The sequence below is a fragment of the Myxocyprinus asiaticus genome, chromosome 5 (assembly GCF_019703515.2).
Source record: "Myxocyprinus asiaticus isolate MX2 ecotype Aquarium Trade chromosome 5, UBuf_Myxa_2, whole genome shotgun sequence".
In the NCBI taxonomy this organism is placed as follows: domain Eukaryota; kingdom Metazoa; phylum Chordata; class Actinopteri; order Cypriniformes; family Catostomidae; genus Myxocyprinus; species Myxocyprinus asiaticus.
This window is the reverse complement of record NC_059348.1, coordinates 16,351,326-16,373,350: the sequence shown is the minus strand read 5'-3', so window position 1 is coordinate 16,373,350 and position 22,025 is coordinate 16,351,326. Positions and strand designations below refer to the sequence as shown.

Sequence of the window (22,025 nt, the reverse complement as noted above, 5' to 3'; positions counted from 1 at the left end):
TTTGACATTAGGATTATATTCCCCCATAGCGTTCTTATGCATAATATTCAGCATTAGCCTACTATATAGTAGATTAATATGGCACTATCATTAAACCTATGTAAACTTAAATTGTCTCTGTCGCGGTCAGAGCAGATCACTCTTACGCATCAAATGGACAGCCGATCCCTCATGCTGAAAAGGCTGCTGTTGGTTTCAGCCAAACTCAACACCTGTGGCTGCTTGTGTGCAGTGAAGCGATTTCCATTTGTATTCCCGTGTAATGTATGTGTAGGACGTCATGCGTATTGGATAAAATAAAATAAGTCCCATCTCCACGATGCGCATCATCACATTTTTGTACCGCTGTGTATCATGCCATAATAAACCATTACTGTTTAATCATTGAATTGATTGAAATGGACTGCTTGAAAGAACTGATTTAACTCTTTCAACTTTTTAATGAGGTTTAAATCTGAGGTGCTACTAAAATGCCTTTGTCTTAAGTGCACTCATGCTCAGGGCCAAATAAAAAGTGCATCAAAATCATTGCGATATTCACAATGTTGATTCATTTTATATCACTAACAAAACAGTCGATTGTTTACCACTGTGAAACATCACCATTTCTTCTAATAACACTTAAGTGTTTGGGCACTGAATACACAATTTTGTTTAGTTTAGCAAGCAGAATTTTCCTTCATTCATCCATTATGTAGGTCTTCTGCTGCGCATTTGTACGGGGCCTTTGTTGTTGTATTTTACGCTTCATAATGTGCCACACATTCTCAGTTTGTGACAGGTAAGGACTGAAGGCAGGCCAGTCTAGCACCTGCACACTCTGTTTACGCAGCCATGTACTTGTAATCCGGGCAGTATGTGATTTGGCGTTGTCCTGCTGGAAAATGCAGGGACATCTCTTGAAAAGACGTGTATGGATGGGAGTATATGTTGCTCCAAAATGTGTACATATTTTTCTGAATTAATGATGCTCCCACAGTTACCCATGCCATGCGCATAGACTCTGAACCCTCATACCATCACAGACTCTGGCTTTTGGACCTGACGCTGCTGATAACAGTTTGGATGGTCCTTTTCCTCTGGCCCGGAGAACACAACGGATGTTTTTTGTTTTTTGTTTTTTTCTCAAAAGCTATTTGAAATGTGGACTCATTGGACCACAAAACATGATTCCACTGTTCTACTTGTCAGATTGTTAAAATTGTCCCTGTCTCAACTTTTTTGGAATGTGTTGCAAACTTTTTTTATTTTTTATTGTTGTTGCTTAGGCTGGACTTCATCGAAAGATGACTAACTTAAGGGACCTTGAGAAGGATAAAGATCAACTCAACAAACGTATCAAAGAACTCAAATACAAGTATGTCATATGTGAACAGAAAGGAAACAACAGTGCTGTTTCATAATATATTCTTACTGCAGTAACTGTTTGATTATTTACCATCTCTTCCTCTCTGCCCAGCATAAGTCAGTTGAACTCAGCAGACACTCAGGCTTGTATGGAGAGGATGAATCGCATTCAGGCTGAGCTGGAAGATCTAAGTTTCCAGGACTCGACTCTGGCTCAGCAGATCAATCAGTTTCATCAGGCTTGTGCTGCTGCTAAAGAAAAGCTTGGTAAAATGAGGTTAGTGCATATGCATATATATGCATGCCATGTCTCTAGAGCTGTAGTTATAATTCCAAGTATTATTATTGATTTATATTGAATGTTAAACAAACTATAAGATTTTTAAGATTGAATGGAAAACCTGAAAATATCAGGGAATTTTTACAAATTTGATTTCCAATTTAGATCTGAAAGTCATAGAATTTTTTGTTGTGAATATAATTAGTTCTAGTTATGGTCTGGTCTAAAATGTCAGTCTGTTTGTTTGTTTGTTTGTTGAGGATAACCGTTTGTGACTCATTAGGCAGGAAGTGTTACTAGCTAATAGCACTTCATTGAATGTAACAAAATGGTCTTCCTTCAGAGGGCTCACTCAAAACGCTGGAGATGTTTGACCTTATTGAAAGACATATATACACCAAAAAATATAATCGTTTAAAACTATTAATTCCAGGGATTGATACATACCAGACATGGCATACAAATGAAAATTTGCTCCAGCAATCCATGTAAAATGATTTTTTTAAATCCTTATCCAGTAATCACTATAACTAGAAAATCTTGAAATTTCATTGTTCAAAATGTGTGGGAGTCAGAAATTTTTCAAATTCTAATGAGATTTAAGTGATTTCAGAAATATTTTAGTCGGCCAGGGATGAGCTTGTTCTTTTGTTGTTTTTGGTTAATGTTCATCTTGACATGTCTCACTTCTTCTGTCTTGCAATCTTTTGTTTCTCTTTTTCTGTAGCCGTGAAAAGCAGGACCTGCAGCGTGCGATTGAGGCTAAGAGTCGTGACCTGGCTGCTATGGAAGGCAGTCGAAATGATCGTCTTTGTCGCTTCGGCGAGAAGATGCCGGCATTGCTGAAGGCCATAGATGAGGCGGACCGCCGGGGCAACTTCAAGAGAAAACCTGTTGGACCACTTGGTATGGCAACTAATCCTTACAACAGTACTACAGTTCTCTATTTAGCGAGAACGGTGTAAAAGATTGCTCTGAACATTAACATTAAGTAATCTGCGCTCACAGAACTCAGCAGAAAGTTCTGCAGAATTTGAGCACCCGTCATTCACAAAGTTACATCCCTTGCTCCATGGGGTTTCATTTGTTAAATATTTTGGCTGTTTTGATCATCTTTTCAGCAATCAATAGTGTCATACTTTTAGCTCTACTTATTAAATGTTTCCATATTTAAATCCATTCTGCAGATTTAACACCCAAAACAGCACAGAAAATGTGAAAAAATTAAACTGGTTTCGTTTGGGCCTGGTCATGGGTTATTTTAATAATGTAGATCAAAATAATCATTGCAGATGTGTGATTGCTTCTGAATAAAACCTTATTTGGATCAGGATTTAGTTTTAGATCTTAGGAGAAGCAATGCTGTAAGGATGTGCGTTGTGAAGAGGCTCTTTTATTTCTAGGATACTGTATCCGTTTGCGGGATCCGGAGCTGGATCTTGCTGTGGAGAGTTGTTTGAAAGCTCTGATGCTGGCTTTCTGCTGCGATAATCACAGCGATGAGAGAGTGTTGCAGGGCATCATGAACCGCTGCTTCCAGCAGGGCAGAAGACCCCAGATCATCGTCAGCAAATTTACCAACATGCTCTACGACGTCGACAGCAGGTAGCTACTGTAGAGTATAGCTTACCTGAGCTGATGTCTCATTTAGTAATAATTAGCAGTGATTTCAGCATTTCATCTTTTTTAAATATAATTTTTTACTCCATTTGTTGCTCTCATATATTTATTTTAGTTGTGGTGCTTGCTAAGACAAGCTACGATATTACAATTGCTCAAATATCTAACCCTAAATATTAAACGTCAATGCTAAACTCATCCTGCGCCATTTTTGCTACGGACATAAATGAAACCTCAAATAATGCAGTCTATTGAGAACGGGTGTGCTTTAACTTTTCAAATTTGCACATTTTTATTGGCGGATGTTAAAACGGGCAACTAAATACCATTGACTTGTGTTGGAGAGACCCAAGTCATATCTAGGGTCCAGAATATCATTGAGACTTGGGGGTGGGCTCTTTTGGCTTGGGCCACTAAGTAACCACATTGCAACGAACCAGAATATCCTAACAGCCACATAGCAATGCCCTAAAACAAAATGAGAACACCCTAGCAATGTGGCGGTGAGTTGTGCATGGGCAAGCACCACTCACATCTTTTTCAGAAAATAATAGTGATGTGCCCAAAGCCGAATACATGGCATGAATAATGACTTCAAAAAGAATAACGGATTCAACCAAATAATATAAAAAATATTTGTATGACTTATTGTTGTCAAAAGTACTGGTACTTCGGTGCCAAGTCGATACCAAAATAAAAAAGATGTAACGTAGGTCGTCTATGAGTCATTTAGTACCAGGTTCTCCACAAACGTGCGGTGCATGATGGGAGAGGGGCGGCACTCATCCGGCCGCACCCCGACCCCATCTCGAACGGCTCTCCTTGTGGGCCAGCTATCCCGGGCCAGACGGTTAGATGTAACCAGTGTTTCTGCAGTACCAGTAGTACCAAGCACCAACTCTATCTGGTACCAGCGCACAGTATGACTGACACACGACAGCTTTAAAATGCTCACAGGCTTATTTTGAACGTGTGCTCTGTTACTCATTTTACACTGAAATGGACAATTAATCTAATTAAAATCGTGACATGTCCTAGTGTGATTTATTAAACTGCTAAAGGCTGCAGTCTTAGTATGGACGAGCTACGTACTTTAAATCCAATTGCTCAAACACTGGAAACTCCACAGATACTGAGAATCATTCACGTTGTATGAGATGATAAAGCAGAGCACTAATCCACTGTGAAGCGTGCAGCGCATGTAAACTATATATTTATATAATTAAAATCAGCATTTGCGCTTTAATCTCAACTCAACTTTATTTATATAGCATTTAAAACAACAGAGTTGACCAAAGTGCTTCACAGTAATAAAATTTAAAATATAACATTTCAAAATTACCACATACACAAACACCAGAAGTCTAAAATACAAACACTTCAAATCTGTGTCCTACATTTCATTTGTCAAACTCGAAGGCCAATGTAAACACATGAGATTTCAGACGTGACTTAAGTGTCGCAAACTGTTTATCCGGAAAGTGAAGTTTCAGGCAAAAAAATACACGTCATAATAAAAGCACGTTTCAAAATATAAGGTAGATGTCTGAAATTGTATAAAAATATATTACAACTGTATAGTCAAATGTAATATTCACTGTAGTAATAATAATCATAAAAATTGATGAATATATCACAAGCAAGACAGCTTTTGAATAAAAGTTTGGCGAAAAAATGCAATAAATAATTATTAAATAATTCAAAATAACTCGACTGGTGTGTTCAAAAGCACATTATAATACTAGCTTATTTTTGCTGTGGTATCGAAATTGGTATCGAGAACCGTGAAATTTCACTTCAGTAGTACCGACTACTGAAATTTTGGTACCATGACAACACTAGTATAACTGATTCTCCAAATAGCACAAGGATAAAGTGACATTTTCAATAAACATATCCAATATTACAGTTAATTTATGAATCTGTGCAGTCAGTGTTTCTAAAGTGTAAACCTTATGAATGAAAATGTGCACGGTGTGATTTCAGATTGGATGGGCGTGGTCTCGACTCCATTTGCGATCTCTGTTAATTGTTCGCGTCTGGAGCTTATCAAGTCAATGTTAACATATCACACGATTCACACGTGATTCTCATGTATTTATTTATAGCCTAAACCTGAGCACGATGTTAAATTCCTGACCTGAAGTGATGATTTCATGTCGGAGCTCGTGATCACATTCACATTCATTTATATCCACATCAGTGATTAAGGTAATTAACTGGTTAAGACTTTATTCTGAAAAAAGTTAAAATGCTCCATAAAGGTTTAAATGTTTCATAGAGTATTCATCTATTAGGAATATTCCTCATTATGTCAAACGAAGAAACTGAAACATACTCGGTCTTTTTTTCTTCTTTAAACTTTAAACTTAATTTGAAAATGTTGTGTTCTTGAACTCTGGTAAGGTGCTATATAAATGTAACATTATTATTATTATTATTTAACTAAATAATGGTGTCTTATCGTAAAAATTCCTGATAGATTTACAGGACTTTCACCTGTTTGTAGACTATATTGATTTTATTTTCACTTCTTTTAATGTTTGAATTTGTATTTATTATTCACTACAAAATATGTGCTTGAAATTTCACATTTTGCTTTACACCTCCAGAATAATGTTGTTATACATGCACGGACAAACAAAATTTCTGTTTCATGCAGATATTAATATCTGAAATACCAGGAGAAACCACAACATATTCCACAGTTAATGTAACCTAAAATTTATCTGATAAGAAAAAATATTTTTTTCAATAATAATTGTATAATAATAATAATTATTATTATTATTGTTATTATTATTATGCTATTATTATGAAAAGGCATATACAAGGCATATTTTATTAATAGAAACTGTAAGAGTAATGCTTAAAAATGGGCGTTTCATTTAGTTTTGATGCACTTCCAGTTTAAGCCCCGCCTACACCTGGTTCTATCCGAATACAGAGACGGATACAGATAATTTTGTCATATGAACAGATACAAATACAGATAATGGCTTCACTGCACACCCCTAGAAAATAATTTAAAAAATGGTTTCATCTTTAAGAAAACAGATAAGATATTGACCGCTTTTACTATAATGGTAAAGATATGTGTCCTAATGGCAAATACACATCGCTAAGCTTGCAGTGTAGAAAATTATGATGTTTATAATTGAAACAGTCTAGTTTTGCTGTGTTGCCTTGCATTGCTACTCCAATCAAGGTGACTTTCACTTGACCCTCCTATTGTACTTCGGGTAATTTTTGACCTGAATTGAAAACCATTTAAAATGCACAAATTCTTGATTGGAGTACAATGGCACTAAAACTTAATTAAAATCTGTTTTATTGTGGTCCCAAAGTGTATAATGATAGAGGGAAAAAATAAAATATTTCTTCATGGAGAAAGATAATTTTAAAGAATTATAAAACAAAAGTTTAAAAACTTTGCAAACATTGGCCAAGGATGTCTCAGTTTACGTTTATTTCAATCACTTTTGGCATTTTATAATATTTTAATTATATTACAACAATTTAAAACAATTTGAATTATTCTGCTTGTAGAAAATCAACATTGTACTGTACATATTAGAGTTACAAATTAAGTACATGCCCATTTCACAAATGAATCTCTATTGCATTTTCCAGCAATCAAAATGGGCTCACTTTGTACGTCCATTGCAGTATATCCATTCCTTCCCTCTATAATGTCAAACAATTTGTTGTGGTGTTACAGGGGATTAGGAAGGTGCCATAATAGTTATTTTTGTTATCTTGTGTTTTAGGAGAAAATGACAACCAAAAGGTATTTTACCATTGGGGTGCCGTTACCCCCATTGTATCCTATCACCTAAAATCATGTTTGTAAACTTATTTAATAACATTTTACCTGTTCAGAACTGAAAAATACTCTGTCTGTGTGTGGTTGTGTGTGCTGACTGTTAACCCGTTTTGAGAAAAAAATATGCAATTTGTGGCAAAGATACCCAGTGGAGCAGGTGGGAAACCTAGAGAACAATATGGGGCTAGGGGCTAAATTTCCGAAAAAATGTAGTATTTTTAGGTTAAATTTGATTCATAGATGTACAAAAAACTATTTAAAGGGGACCTATTATGCAAAATTCACTTTTACATAGTGTTTGAACATAAATATGAGTGGGCAGTGTGTGTACACAACCACCCTACAATGTTAAAAGTCCACCCACTCCTCTTTCTTATATTTCTATTAATCTAAAACAGTGTCTCAAAGTGATTGGTTTTCGTTTCTGCTCTAACGTGACGTCACCCTATTATCATAGATCCTCCCCTGAGTGATCTACACACAGTCCGACATTTTTTTCCGTGCTGGAGCAGCTACGGTGAGAAGAATAATGTCTCAGCTTCGTAAGCGTCATAAGTGTTCTGTTGTTGGCTGTAAAAGTGAACATAAGAGTCTTCATGTACTCCCGGCATCAGAGCCACTGAAGACGCAGTGGACAAGTTTTGTTTTTGAAGCAAATGTGCCCCAAAACATACCAAAATTTGTGTATGTTTGAGCAAATCATTTTACACCGGGCTGCTTTGTGAATGAGGGTCAATATAAAGCAGGATTTACTGTACTACACAAGAATGTCAGTTTTGTCTAGCTGAATGCTATTGTGTATCACACTGAGCCTTAAAGAGTTTACTGGGAAAAGTCAATACTGTACAATACTGTAGTACACAGAAAAAGGATATGCACATTTGCAAGTCCAATTTTACACATTTCTTACATGTAAATTCATATATAGTGAACAGACAATTGCCACAAAATTACATCCATGCAAAAACAAAAAAAACCTGCAACAATGAAAACACTTGCAGTAGTTCTGTAAAAAACAAATTGTACCTCCTCACAGTACGTAAAACTACAAGTTCCCATCTTCTGGTGGACATCCTGTCGCTCTTGTTTGTCTGGCCAGAGATTTAGCAGACATCACAAACATTCCATGTCATAGATATTTATGGCTTATACATGTATGTCTGACAGATTTTCATAATTGAATGGATCATGATGAAAGAATGTTTAGAAGTTGTGAAGAGTATGACCATTTCACTGAGAATCAACTCATCAGTTTTGATCAGCAAGCCATGTGCATTTAGTTGTAGACAATTGTACTTACTCTCTTGCACACATGCCAAAAGACGTGCAATTTGCTTAAATGAATAAGAAATTCAAATCTAAACTAATTGTTCAGAGATTTGAACAATGTTTTGAAAAAAATAATTCTCATTCAAGAATTGAGCCAAAGCGATTGAGAAAAACTGTAAAACTGACTACTTTAAGGGATTGCCTTGTTAATTTATTTTAACTTTTCTAATAAAATACATAAGGTTTTACTTTAATCATTGATTTTATTCAGGAAACAATCAATAAACTTTCCATTATTTTTATTTTTATTTTTTATTTTTTTTTGCAGTAAAAGAGAACTAACACAGAAGGAAACCTAGCCTTGTCCATAAATCTGTAGGGCTTTTAAGCCCTTTATTCTATTTTGCATTTGCCCTTATGAAAATGTAACAGTTTTTATGGTTTAAACAGTGGTATTTATTTGTAACAAGACCATGGGGTAACCTCAGGTAAAATCAAACGTGGATCATCACTACCATGGTAAAATGTAACATGATTTCTATAAAATAAACTCTGGTGTTTTTGTAAAGAAAAACAGTATCCTAAACACATTTAAAACTATAAATACAAAATTTTAATTAATTAAAAAAAAGTTTTTATAAACAGCTATAGTTGTAACAAAAATGAATGATATTCTTTCACTTCCCTAATGTAGCCTATTATAAATGTAATAGCTGTAGTAGTAATAGATTTATTATGAATATATTTCTGCCTAAAATACTACAGTCAATACAGTTAGTGTTACTATAGTAAATTCATGATAAAGGTGATGATGTGTGAAAAGCCTGTTAATTTATGTCTGTGCATTTCACTGTGTTTTCTCAGTGTCAAAGGTTGTTTTGTCAGGCCGTTTTATGTTTGCTCACTGAGAGGTTTGCACCAGAGAATTCTGTGCCGAATTCAGATTTTTCCGTGACTCGAGCTGTGCTTCTCACTGGTCCTCGCAGCGCTGTAATGTGAGATGTAAGGTTGAGAGCTCGAGACTGGTCCGTGAGACACATAAGCGCAGCTGCTCTGCACTCGGGCTGCTTTGACCATTGATCCGGGCGGTGAATAACGCTGTTTCATTCCACTTTTGATGCGTATGCCATTTGATATCGCTTAACAGAAAACAGCAGCGCATAAACGGAGCGAGAGAGGGAGAGTTGGCCAACTATGTAGTCGCACCGACAGAAAACTGTCGCAAAATGACTTGTGTTTTTCACGAGTCTATGATTTCAAGTCCAAGTCAAGTCTCAAGTCAATTGTTTAGAGCACGGGTCGAGTCGCAAGTCATTTGTTTTTGCGACTTAAGTGCGACTCAAGTTTCCATCTCTGATTGAGAGATACCTCAAAAGCCTGTTGTATCATATCTAATACATATGGATTTCAGCATGCTTTTTCAATAAAATAATATCCAACTTTTAACCAAGCATAAGTTGTTTATATTCAGCAGATACTCATCAGTAACAATATAATCATTACTGTTACTTTTGTGTCATTAAGCTGTCATTTATCCCAACATAAGGGTCATTTTTCGTGCAAGTTCGCCGCCATTTTAAATAGAGAGATATAAACAATGAAACCACTTTGTTTTCTTTTTTTTTTTTTTTTTTTTTTTTTTTTTACAAATAACCACTGGATGGTGCCATAAACATGTAAAACGTACAAACCATACATTTTTTGGCTTTTTAACTTGAACAGAGAGTGAAACAGGAGCCGTCAAACATTGTGTATCATATTTGATAAATACGGCATTATAGCGTGAAGACAATAAATAGAACTATTTGTTTTAACATGCTTTTTTTGTGTGTTAAAATTGCTGTTTGCTGTTTTGAATGAAAAAGATGCAGACATTTAAACCTAATTTCCCTCTTCCTTTCATTTGTTCTTAGAGCTGTCAATCATTCTGAATATCCATCAGTGCTCCAGGCCCTTGACATTGAGAATCCAGTTGTTGCCAACTGCCTGATTGACATGAGAGGGATAGAAACTATTCTGCTTATCAAGGTGAGACAGTGTGGAGGCGTACAAGCATTTTCCTGTTTGCTGATGATCCTGTATTGTCCTTTGAAGTGAAGAGCTTTTCGTTTATGCTTTGATTTATTGGCAGAACTCTAAAGATGCAAGAAGAGTTATGCAGGGTGGTCATCCACCACACAACTGCAGAGAGGCCTTCACACGCGAGGGAGACCAGGTCTTCTATAACCGTTATTACTCCTCTGAACAGCACAGAGCCCTCTACCTCAGCAAAGACGTTGAAGAGGAAATCAGGTTTGTTCTTCAAAAATTCAGTCACATCTTGACAAGGCATGTGAGAACCAATGACATCATTGTCATCAAACCTGGTGCAACATGTCTTGACATGTCATATATTGAATTGAATACGAGGTGAATGACATTTGAGAACTACATCTGAGGGCGACATAGTTCAGGAGTTATATGGACTACTTCAGTAGTGCTTTTTTGGTCCTGTTTGGAGCTTGACAGCTCCAGGTCACTATATGCTTTTGTTGTATGGAAAACAGTCATGTGCACATTCTTCTGCATAGCTAGTCATAAAATGTATTTATTTATTATTATTTAATATTTGCTTGAATTTGGAATTGATATTGAAATGGATGTTTTCCAGTCATCTGTTTAGCAAGCATGCAAGATCAAAGAAAAATTGTGTCTTTGTATTGCAGACATTTGCATGCGGCTTTGCAAACCCAGAGAGCGGATCTGGAGCGCTTTCAGCAAGAAATGCAGCAGGTCAGTGAGGATGAGAGACGGAACCAAGCTCTTCAGAACCAAGCCTATGATGACCGCAAGAAAGCCCAGGTGACTGAATATCTTCTAGCAGAGTTCTAACAGTAGTGAGAAAACCTGGAATTTTAAAATTGTCATTTCCAGGCTTGGAAAAGTTAAAACCAAACAAGTCATTTCTGTAGTGAGTGTACATTTTTCTAGTTACAGTATGCTCAGTAAGCAGTTATTTTTTTATCTAGAAAACTATTTTTTTTTTTCAAATCATGAATGGCTGGACAAGTCATGGAAATTCATTGGTCAGAAGATGTGGGAACCCTGTTCTATGCACAAACCGCATCAAAGCATTTGAATGTACTTATGGATTTGATCTAATGTGTTTTTTGTTGTGGATTTTAATCCACAGGAACGTTGTCGGAAGCTTCAGTCAGAGCTGACTGAATTGCAGAATGTTGAGGAGCCTCAGTCAGAGGACTTGAAACCTTTGGTAGAAAACAATCACTCATTATGTGGATTACTTGCATATGTTGAGAAGTATGTGGATTTGTGTGTCTCATTCTATCTCTGTGTTCAGGAGGAGGAATTAGAAGAGCTGAGCAGTCGGATAAGTGCGTGCCGAGAGGAATGTGAAGCCGCACGGCAGCAGACACACACACTCAAGAGGCAATATGAGGAGGCAGAGCAACTCTACCGACAGCAGAGGGAAGCTTTTAACAGCATCGCAGAGGAAGCTGAGCCCATTAAGGTCAGAGGCAAATTAAGAGTCCAGATTCCTCTGAGCGAATTTTCAGAAATTAGCCTGTATAACCTGGAACAATATTGATTTGTTTTCAACATTGTTTTTGGTTTGGAGATCAACAAACATATTGTATACTAGGGTTGCTCCAATACCAAAATTTTGGCTTCGGTACGATACCAACCCTGATACCTCAGTATCGATACTAAATCAATACTTAGTTACCAAATAAAAAAACTTCTTTACACAGAAAATGGCTTGATTAAATGAAGTGCATAAAGTCTTACAGATTCTGTGTTTTCCATTCCCATTTTTCTGGATTCCATGTTAAATGTTTTAATTAAATCTTATGATTAATACATGCAGCTTTAATCAAATGAAAATATAACAAATCATTTTGAACAAATAATTTGACATTTTATTTTTGGTAAAATAAAATGCTGCACAACAGAGCTGTACAGTATTGATAAAAACATTCATGAAAAAATCTGATTACCTCAGGTACAAGGCTGCTATGGCTGAATCACAACATGCTGATATTCAGTAAACTTTTGTGATATTGCTTACAGATGATAGTAATCATAATACAGCTGTTTAATATTCTACTACTGTTATTATGAGTATTATTGCTACTTTTTGAATATTACATTTTTATACACTATAAAGTGATATTTTTCTGTTTTCAATTTTCAGGCATAGAGCTTTCATTTTAGCGGGACTTTTATTTTGACAGACGTTTGAGGTTTTTTTTGTTTTTTTTTGATGGGTTATTTATATCAAGCATCCCATTAATGCTGTAATATTCCCAATATTCGTGTGTGTGTGTGTGTGTGTATGTGTGTGAAGTAGACAGAGCAGAGCGGCGCCTCTCATTCATTCTGTAGCACACAGCGAATGGGACTGTATATTATTTATTTAAATGACACCCTTCTGCTGTTTAATGATAATGCTTGGCGTTTTCTTCGAGGATTTTTTTTTTTTTTTTTTTTTTTTTTATGATTTCATATCAAAACTTTCACATCTCATAACATTTTGCTAATGGTAACATACTGTAAAATGGTACCAAAATTAGCAACAAGATAAAATCGCACCATTTACATTTTTTTTGGTATCACGATATTTCGTTAATACCGGTATACCGCGCAACCCTATTGTACACACTTGACTCACTTTTCCATTATTAGTGGGTAAAGACTACTTGTAAATGAAACATAACTTACACTCCAACATGGTGCAACACTGTTCACCCAAAAATGAAAACTTCTGTCAACATGTACTGTCCCTCATGTTGTTCCAAACCCATATAACTTTATTCTGTGAAACACAAAAGGAGAAATTTAGAAGGATGTTCGTGCTTCTCTTTTCCATACAATGAAAACACTGACCAGCAAGTTTGAATTTGTGGAGGTGGGAGGTAGTTTTAAGAGCTATCTATCTGTCTGTCTGTCTGTCTGACTGTCGAATCTGTCTGTCTGTCGTCGATCTGTCTGTCTGTCTATGTCGATCTGTGTGTCTATCTCTCTAGCTGTGTGTCTATCTCTGTCTATTGGTCAGTCTGTCTGTCGATCTGTGTGTCTGTCTCTCTGTAGGTCTGTCTGTCTGTCTATTTATCCGTCTGTCTTTGTCTGTCGATCTGTGTGTCTGTCTCTCTTGTCTGTCTGTCTATTTATCTGTCTGTCTGTTTTTATATTTTATCTGTCTGTCTCCGTTTGTATTTCTATCCATGTCAGTCCATGCCTGCTTCATGAGCACAAAACTCAAGTTCACCTCATTGATACAGTCAGCAACGCGTCATACACTGGGGCCGTGGTTTAGCGTGGGGGTAACAGACTCCCCGTTACCATAGATACTCATTCATATGAGAAAAACGGGGAGAAATTTCTTATAGATTTGGCAATTTTAACAACAAAAAACATGACAAAGATTTTTTTGAAAGTGTTTACTGCCAAACAAAGTGCTTATTGAAGAGTCATGAAACACTAAACCAAATTTTCTGACATGTTAACAGATATGAAAGTGTTGCACATGAAAGAAGATAATGTTAGCACACATTAATTATAATTTTAGGAGGAAAGTGATTTAGGGATTTGTTGCATTATTTTCTGCTTCCGGATTTAAAATCAAGAGTCAACGTCACTTTGTATGTATTTCTTCCCATTTTTCTCATAGGAATGAATGATTAACTATGGTAACCGGGCTTTGCTTTCCCCCATGAGTGGGCAGGGCTTCCTTGCCCACTGCATCTGTCCACAGTTTTCTTGAGCAACCACTGAGCGGTGCCATGATGATTCTAATTGCCTGTTTTCTGTTTCTGGCCTCAAGACGTGTTGTAAAACTAACCGAAATGAGCGATCCAGAAGGAGAACAACCACCATTTAAGTGTTATTTGGAGAAAAAAATTATTTCAGGCTCAACTTGGACAGTTGTTGGCCGTCATAAGAACTCAAAGAAGTTAATGTTATCAAAGTAACTCACCTCAGGCCATCGCTTCATGTCATCTACACGCTCAGGTGAGGCACTCTCTATAAAAAAACAACGGTCATCTTGACTCTGTGAAGTATCGGCACTATATAGACACAAGTTGGGTTTTTTTGACAATTTTTACAAATGTAATACTTTAAACATTACCCGCTAAGAATATACACCAAAGCGAGTGAAAACACTGGAGACCGGAAATTGAAAACAGGCAAATTGTGGAACACTTTCGTGTTCGGGAAAAAGGTGGATACATCAAGCAGAGTGAAACACAGTTTCATAACAGTTTCATTTCTTATTGATCCATGTGGCCGACTAAGTAAATAGTTTTGTTTTGATGTGTTTGAGTGTAGGAGCAGTTAACTAACTGCGATCAGGAGGTGGCGAGGAGTAAACACCACAAAAAACACTATGAGGACAAACGCAAATGCCACATGGACATGATAGAGGCACTGAAGAGAAGCCTGAACGAGAAAGAGCAGGAGTTACAGGTGAACAAACACTGACATGCGTCTAATGCTGATCCATTACATATAAGCAGATTCATGTTTGTTTGACTGTAACTGTTTGTTTTACAGGCTTCCATTGCAAAGGCCTCAGAAATCTGCCAAGAGCGCATTGATGTGAGGAGAACAGCCAAGAGTTTGGACTCCGAGATAAGCCGCCTTAAATTCAAGATCAATACGCAACAGGGCCAACAAGGAGACAGAGACACTATTGTCAGGTACACATGCACTCAGCTCTATCCAGTTCTCTCTTTTTCCACATCATGATTTTCAGTTCTGGCAGTGGAACTCAAACAAATCACTTTTTCTGAAATGTAACTGTATTTATGCTGTGATGAAATGAAAGTGTGATTTAAGATCCAAAACTGAAAAAGGGCACGGCATGATTATGGATCCATATCAACTAAACATCAGTTCTTTTTTTTCTCCATATGTGCAAAATATTAAAATCATCTTGAAATGACATCTGCAACCCATAATGTGACATACAGCTCTGGAAAAAATTAAGAGACCACTGCAAAATGATCAGTTTCTCTGGATTTACTATTTATAAGTACTGTATGTGTTTGAGTAAAATGAACATTTTTGTTTTATTCTATAAACTACTGACAACATTTCTCCCAAATTCCAAAAAACAAATTTGTCATTTAGAGCATTTATTTGCAGAGAATTACAACTGGTCAAAATAACAAAAAAGATGCAGTGTTTTCAGACCTTGAATAATGCAAAGAAAACAAGTTTATATTAATTTTTAAACAGCACAATACTAATGTTTTAACTTGGGAAGAGTTCAGAAACCAATATTTAGTGGATTAACCCTGATTTTCAATCTTAGCATGCTCTCCACCAGTTTTTCACATTGCTGTTGGGTGACTTTATGCCACTCCTGGTGCAAAAATTCAAGCAGCTCGGCTTTGTTTGATGGCTTGTGGCCATCCATCGTCCTCTCGATCACATTCCAGAGGTTTTCAATGGGGTTCAGGTCTGGAGATTGGGCTGGCCATGACAGGGTCTTGATCCGGTGGTTCTCCATCCACACCTTGATTGACCTGGCTGTGTGGCATGGAGCATTGTCCTGCTGGAAAAACCAATCCTCAGTGTCGGGGAAAATTGTCAGAGCAGATGGAAGCAAGTTTTGTTCCAGGACAACCTTGTATGTGGCTTGATTCATGTGTCCTTTACAAAGATGAATCTGCCCGATTCCAGCCTTGCTGAAGCACCCCCAGATCATCAATGATCCTCCTCCAAATTTCACAGAGGGTGTGAGACACTGTGGCTTTAAGGCCTCTCCGGGACTCCATCTAACCATTAGATGACCAGGTGGAGGATTAGTGATGATCTGGGGGTGCTTCAGCAAGGCTGGAATCGGGCAGATTAGTCTTTGTAAAGGACGCATGACTCAAGCCATGTACAAGGTTATCCTGTAGCCTTGTATCTGCCAGCCCAATCTCCAGAACTGAACCCCATTGAAATCCTCTGGAATGTGATTAAAAGGATGATGGATGACCACAAGCCATCAAACAAAGTCAAGCAGCTTGAATTTTTGCACCAGGAGTGGCATAAAGTCACCCAAAAGCAATGTGAAAGACTGGTGGAGAGCATGCCAAGACACGTGAAAGCTGTGATTGAAAATCAGAGTTATTCCACCAAATATTGATTTCTGAACTCTTAAAACATTAGTTAAAACATTAGTATTGTGTTGTTTAAAAATTAATATAAACTTGTTTTCTTTGCATTATTCGAGGTCAGAAAACACTATCTTTTTTTGTTATTTTGACCAGTTGTCATTTTCTGCAAATAAATGCTCTAAATGACAATATTTTTATTTACAATTTGGGAGAAATGTTGTCAGTACTTTATAGAATAAAACAAAAATATTCATTTTACTCCAGTAAATCCAGAGAAACTGATAATTTTGCAGTGGTCTCTTAATTTTTTCCAGAGCTGTATTTCAGAGTGAAACCAGATATATAATAAGCAAAAAAATGTAAGGCAGGATTTGATTTAATCCATGGGAAATTTATTGGATCTTAAAAAGTAGGCAAGAGCAATTTAGTTCTACCATGGTATTATGGACATGTGCCTTAGTAATACCATGATGCTTTTGACATGTCACATGGTAGTACCATGGTATTCTCTTAAGTACCTTGGATTACCATCTGACAAGTACCAAGGTACTACTACAGCATTATAGGAGTTATTTTCCTCACCATTCCGCTGTGTTTATATCTATGTATAAAGTTTATATACGTGGGTGTAGGGGTTTCATAACAGCATTTAATAAGTGTTCATTCTGCCTCAAGCCTCCATTTTGCACATTTGTTGATGTTATAATAATAATGTTCTTGTCATTGTATCTTTCAGGCAGTACCACGAGGCGAAGGAGAACTTCAACAATATTGTACGACAGGTCAAGGGCCTGGAAGCCTTTATTCAACTGTTAACTGAGATCATGATCATCAGGCACAACGTCTACAGTGAACTGAGAATGTAAGTTTAACTCTTACCTGCATGAAGGGTGCTTTACATTTTAGGGTGCTTTACATTTTAGGGTACTCCACAAATTAATTTTGCTTAATCTTAGAGTACAGTTGTTGTTTTGTTTTTTATATATACAAACAAATATGTTACAAACTGTCCCTCTTTATTCACCTTTTCTGTACTCATGTTGTGCGTGTATGTGTGAGTTTGCAGGTATCTTTCTGTGCGCTGTAAATACTACTTTGACTCCATGCTGTCCCAGAGAGGATATATAGGGAAGATGACCTTTGACCACAAGAATGAGTGTCTCTCCATCTCAGTAAGACTTTGTATGATGTTAAAATCATTAATGTTGTGGTCATCTTTAGCCTTCTTAAAAATATCTACAGTTGTTTTCTTGATAAATTAGCACCGGGTGACTCTGACCCCCCTTGTTTTCAAAGAATGGCTTTGTGGGTAATATTTTTGTTGACATCCAGTATCCATGATGTTTCAAGCTTCATTGATATGTAGCCTGAAAGACATAGTCCTTGCCCATGATAACAGTTTCTCTCTTTTCCTCAGGTTCAGCCAGGAGAGGGTGGTAAGGCTGCCCTGAGTGACATGCGTTCTTTATCTGGAGGAGAGCGTTCCTTTTCTACTGTGTGCTTCGTCCTGTCACTTTGGGCCATAGCTGAAGCTCCATTCCGTGCCCTCGATGAATTTGATGTCTATATGGTAAAAAAAATAAAAAATAAAGATTTATTTAGAGTCCTAGAGCCCTGTTGATTGTATTCACCACTTTCACAGTGATTTTTTTTATTTTTATATATATATTTATATTAACAGAATAACACTTTTTTTTTTTTTTTTTATTCATCCAAAAATGAAAGTTCTCTCATCATTTACTCACCCTCTTGGTATCCCAGGGATGCGTTTCCCAAAAGCATCGTAAGCTAAGTAGATCGTAGAAACCATTGGCGCCAGTGATCTCTTCGATCAGCTTAAGCTTGCAATGCTTTTGGGAAATGCAGCCCAGGTGTGGATGACTTTCTTTCTTTAGCAGAACACATTTGAAGAAAAATATAAAAATATCTCAGCTCAGTAGGTCCTTAACCCTCTGGGGTCGACGGACGCACCGGCGCATCCTGTTGGATTTTTTCCTCATAACAGCGGAAACAACTTAAAATACTTTTGGGCATACAGATATGTGTAAGACATCATTAGAGACAATAAAGGGTCTACTTTTATTTGTGTACACTCACAATAACAACAAATCCTTGTGCTTTTGGAAAATAAACAGGGTGCGCTTTCAGCCGTCTCTGTCTCCGCGAGCATCTTTCTGAAACACGTCAAAAAAATGAACTGAAACTCCGTGAATATTTATTACACAAACATGAAACATATGTCTAAAGAAAGCTTAAAATGTCTACTTTTAAATAAAACAATTCAAATTTAAAACAAATATTCTCCTGCAATGTAATCTCTATGAAACTAAGCGATGTACAGTTTCTCCTGGCTCAGCTAATTATCCCTAATGAGATCACACCCACCAGCAGAGCGCTCTATTCATACGGTAATGTGCTGAGACGATCAATGCAAATGGTAAACGCCCAACAATGCCTTAAAAAGCATCAAGTTCATCATCAGATTAATTCGCTTTTCTGCGCGTTTGGAAGATGGCACGCTACACAGGTGAGGAAGCTCTTCAGATGGTCCTGGATAGTGACGAGGAGTTCACATTTTCCTCAGAAGAATAGCGGGAATCCGACGAGGAACGTTTGCATTTTGAAGAGCGACTTGATCCAGCCGAGGATACGATTTCGGATGAGTAAGTCATTTAGTTTTACTTACATTAGTTGACATGCTATTTTATATAAACATATACATATTTTACTAGTTGGACTATTTCCAGACTTGCCAGCCAGGATTCAGAGTATTGAAATTTGAAATATGTCCTAACAGACAAGTTTTACTTACATTTGAATGTTGTTTCGGCTAAAGCAGGTATTTAAATTGTATGCTGTATGATATAAATATGATATGTAATATGATATAAAAATAATATGAATGTTTAGATTAGATTTTAACTAGTGTTTATGCTGCCTCATCATCAACGAAGCTTGTGCTTGCAAATATCTGTTGGGGTGTAAATGTGTCAAATGTGCTGTAAATATGCACATATTAGAAAATCAGCATATAAGAATGATTTCTGAAGGATCATGTGACACTGATGACTGCAGTAATGATGCTGAAAATTCAGCTTTGATCACAGGAATAAATTGCATTTGACAATATATTCAAATAGAAAAGTTATTTTACATTGTAAAAATATTTCACAATATCACTGTTTCTGCTGTATTTTGGATCAAATAAATGCAGTCTTGGTGAGCAGAAGAGACTTCTTTTAAAAACTTTAAAAAATCTTACAGATCTATAAACTTTTAAATGGTAGAGTAGGTCTAAAGTTTTTAAGTAAAGTCTTTGTGTAAAGAAAATGTATAGTCAGATTACTTTTAACTTAAACTTGATTTTGTGAATAAGCTACAAACAATACATTCAATCATTAAGTCTCCTCACATTCATTCTCTCTCAGGGGAGGGGTCTTTGTCTCCTCAGGTGTGAATCACATCAATATTCATGATCATCCACGCCTCCTCGCATATGGCCTTTCTAACACAAAGTGTCTTACAAAAGTTAAATGACTCTATTGTTTTGTATGAATGAGCAATCAGGATGGTTTCACATTATTTTTGTAGCAAAAACGCTAGGCTACAAGATCCAGTTCTCAGAAGTCTTGTGAACAAATGTTTAGTATGTGTTATATGTGTATGTGCCTTATTTCAGTGATTTAAAATGTTAGTTTTTTCAAAAGCCACGCATAAACGTTATTTTCTTAAAAATACAAACATGTACGTACATATTGCTCACATATTACTGTAGCCCAGTTTGTGCTGAATACAGTGTTATCAGACTTTAGCCATTAATATGTTTTTAAGCAACTGAAAAAAGCACAAATTTCAAGGCATGTCAAAACTTCTCCAGGGCCCAAAACACCCTCAGACCCCAGAGGGTTAAAATGCAAGTGAATGGTGGTCCGACCTTTGAAGCTCCAAAAATCATAGATAGTCAGCATTAATGTCATCCATACGACTCCAGCGGTTTTATTAATGTCTTAAGCGATCCGATCATTTTTTTTTTGCGAAAAAGATTAATATTTAAGATTAATATTTTTAACCCTAAATCATTGCTACCAGTCAGCAGCAGTATGCCTGTGTGATGTAATCGCTTTGCATTTGAGACATGCAAGATCTGACACACGTGGGACACACCAGGAAGTGCAGCACTGTTTACAAGTGAGGAGGAGGAATGCTGTGAAGAAGCTTTGTTGGTTTTGGTTTTTATCTGTTCCTTCACTCACAATGGTGCGTTTGTGTGCTCATCCTGGATATCTCAACCGAGTGGAGAATGTGAGATTATCTCTGTATCATGACAACACGAATACGTCACACGAGAGGCAGTGAAATCATCACTCTCGTGAAGCATACCTGAAGTGACGATTTATAGTTAAAAAGTACTTAAATATTGATCGTTTTCACACCAAAAGCGATCAAATCGCTTTAGAAGACATTCATTTAAACACTGGAGTCGTATGTATGACGTTTATGCTGACTGTGTGATTTTTGTAGCTTCAAAGGTCTGTTCACTATCTACTTGCATTTTAAGGACCTACTGAGCTGAGATATTTTTCTATTTTTCTTCAAATGTGTTCTGCAGAAGAAAGAAAGTCATACACACAAGGGATATCATGAGAGTGAGTAAATAATGAGAGAATTTACATTTTGGGGTGAAAGGGAAAAGTGTGTGCACGCGTGCGTGTGTGTGCTTTAGCTGTTGTAACTGGTAACCATTTCTTTGTTTTTTTACCTTTTTTAATAACCTTTTAGCCTGTTTTGCAGTTCACTTAAATTGTCTTGTAATTTGATAAATACAAGTACAGTGTTCCATATTGCCTCTAAAAATACAATGTAAGAAAACCTGCATGTAGTAATTAAACAATGCTTAAAACACTTTTAGATTAAGTTTACCAGGTTACACTGCAGGACACTACTGTCACTACTTGACATTGCATGTCAAATGTCCAGTAACATTAGAAACTGAACAAAAGTTGTTTTTAATTTTTTTTTTAATTTATTTTAAAAAATGCAATCACAGTTCAAATTCAAAATGGATTTGAATTAAAACCTAAGGTCATTGTGCAAATACAAAAAGAAGCTTTTTTTTTTTTTTTTCATATCTGCTGATTAGAATCAAGTGATTAGCAGTCATTAAGAAGTGGTTTGAGTGTGTGCAATCATTCCATTGTGTTCACTCTCTCAGGACATGGTGAACCGAAGGATTTCTATGGACATGATGCTGAAGATCGCCGCCAGTCAGCGCTACAGACAGTTTATTTTCCTCACCCCACAGAGCATGAGGTAAAGAGCTACTCTAACACTAATGTATAATATACTGAAGATGTTACATTTTGAAACAGGACATTTGGACCCTTCAGTTTGGCTGGTGTATAAGATGATTTCAGTGCAGCTCAGCCTCAACTAGGTTGAAGCTCAAAACTGAGATTGAAGAATGTGTAGTGTTTGCCACAGACCTGTTCTTCTGGTTGGTTGTGGCTGTTCACAAGTAGGATGTTCGCAAAAGTAGGACCTTTGAGGCTGATTATGAATGTGAGACCCACTC

The 22,025-nt window shown here is 36.6% G+C and overlaps 1 protein-coding gene across 1 annotated transcript in view; it reads left to right on the top strand.

The window, feature by feature from the left end:
* Nucleotides 1-22,025, top strand: part of LOC127440409 (structural maintenance of chromosomes protein 6-like) — a 51,879-nt gene that overhangs the window by 29,143 nt on the left and 711 nt on the right. Inside the window, exons 12-26 of the mRNA XM_051696953.1 lie at nucleotides 1,269-1,357; nucleotides 1,460-1,624; nucleotides 2,355-2,533; nucleotides 3,031-3,232; nucleotides 10,256-10,370; nucleotides 10,474-10,634; nucleotides 11,048-11,183; nucleotides 11,515-11,595; nucleotides 11,683-11,853; nucleotides 14,673-14,810; nucleotides 14,898-15,043; nucleotides 17,190-17,315; nucleotides 17,520-17,625; nucleotides 17,871-18,023; nucleotides 21,666-21,763. Of these exons, the coding sequence (XP_051552913.1) occupies nucleotides 1,269-1,357; nucleotides 1,460-1,624; nucleotides 2,355-2,533; nucleotides 3,031-3,232; nucleotides 10,256-10,370; nucleotides 10,474-10,634; nucleotides 11,048-11,183; nucleotides 11,515-11,595; nucleotides 11,683-11,853; nucleotides 14,673-14,810; nucleotides 14,898-15,043; nucleotides 17,190-17,315; nucleotides 17,520-17,625; nucleotides 17,871-18,023; nucleotides 21,666-21,763 (2,066 nt within the window). The remainder of the gene's footprint in view (nucleotides 1-1,268; nucleotides 1,358-1,459; nucleotides 1,625-2,354; nucleotides 2,534-3,030; nucleotides 3,233-10,255; nucleotides 10,371-10,473; nucleotides 10,635-11,047; nucleotides 11,184-11,514; nucleotides 11,596-11,682; nucleotides 11,854-14,672; nucleotides 14,811-14,897; nucleotides 15,044-17,189; nucleotides 17,316-17,519; nucleotides 17,626-17,870; nucleotides 18,024-21,665; nucleotides 21,764-22,025) is intronic.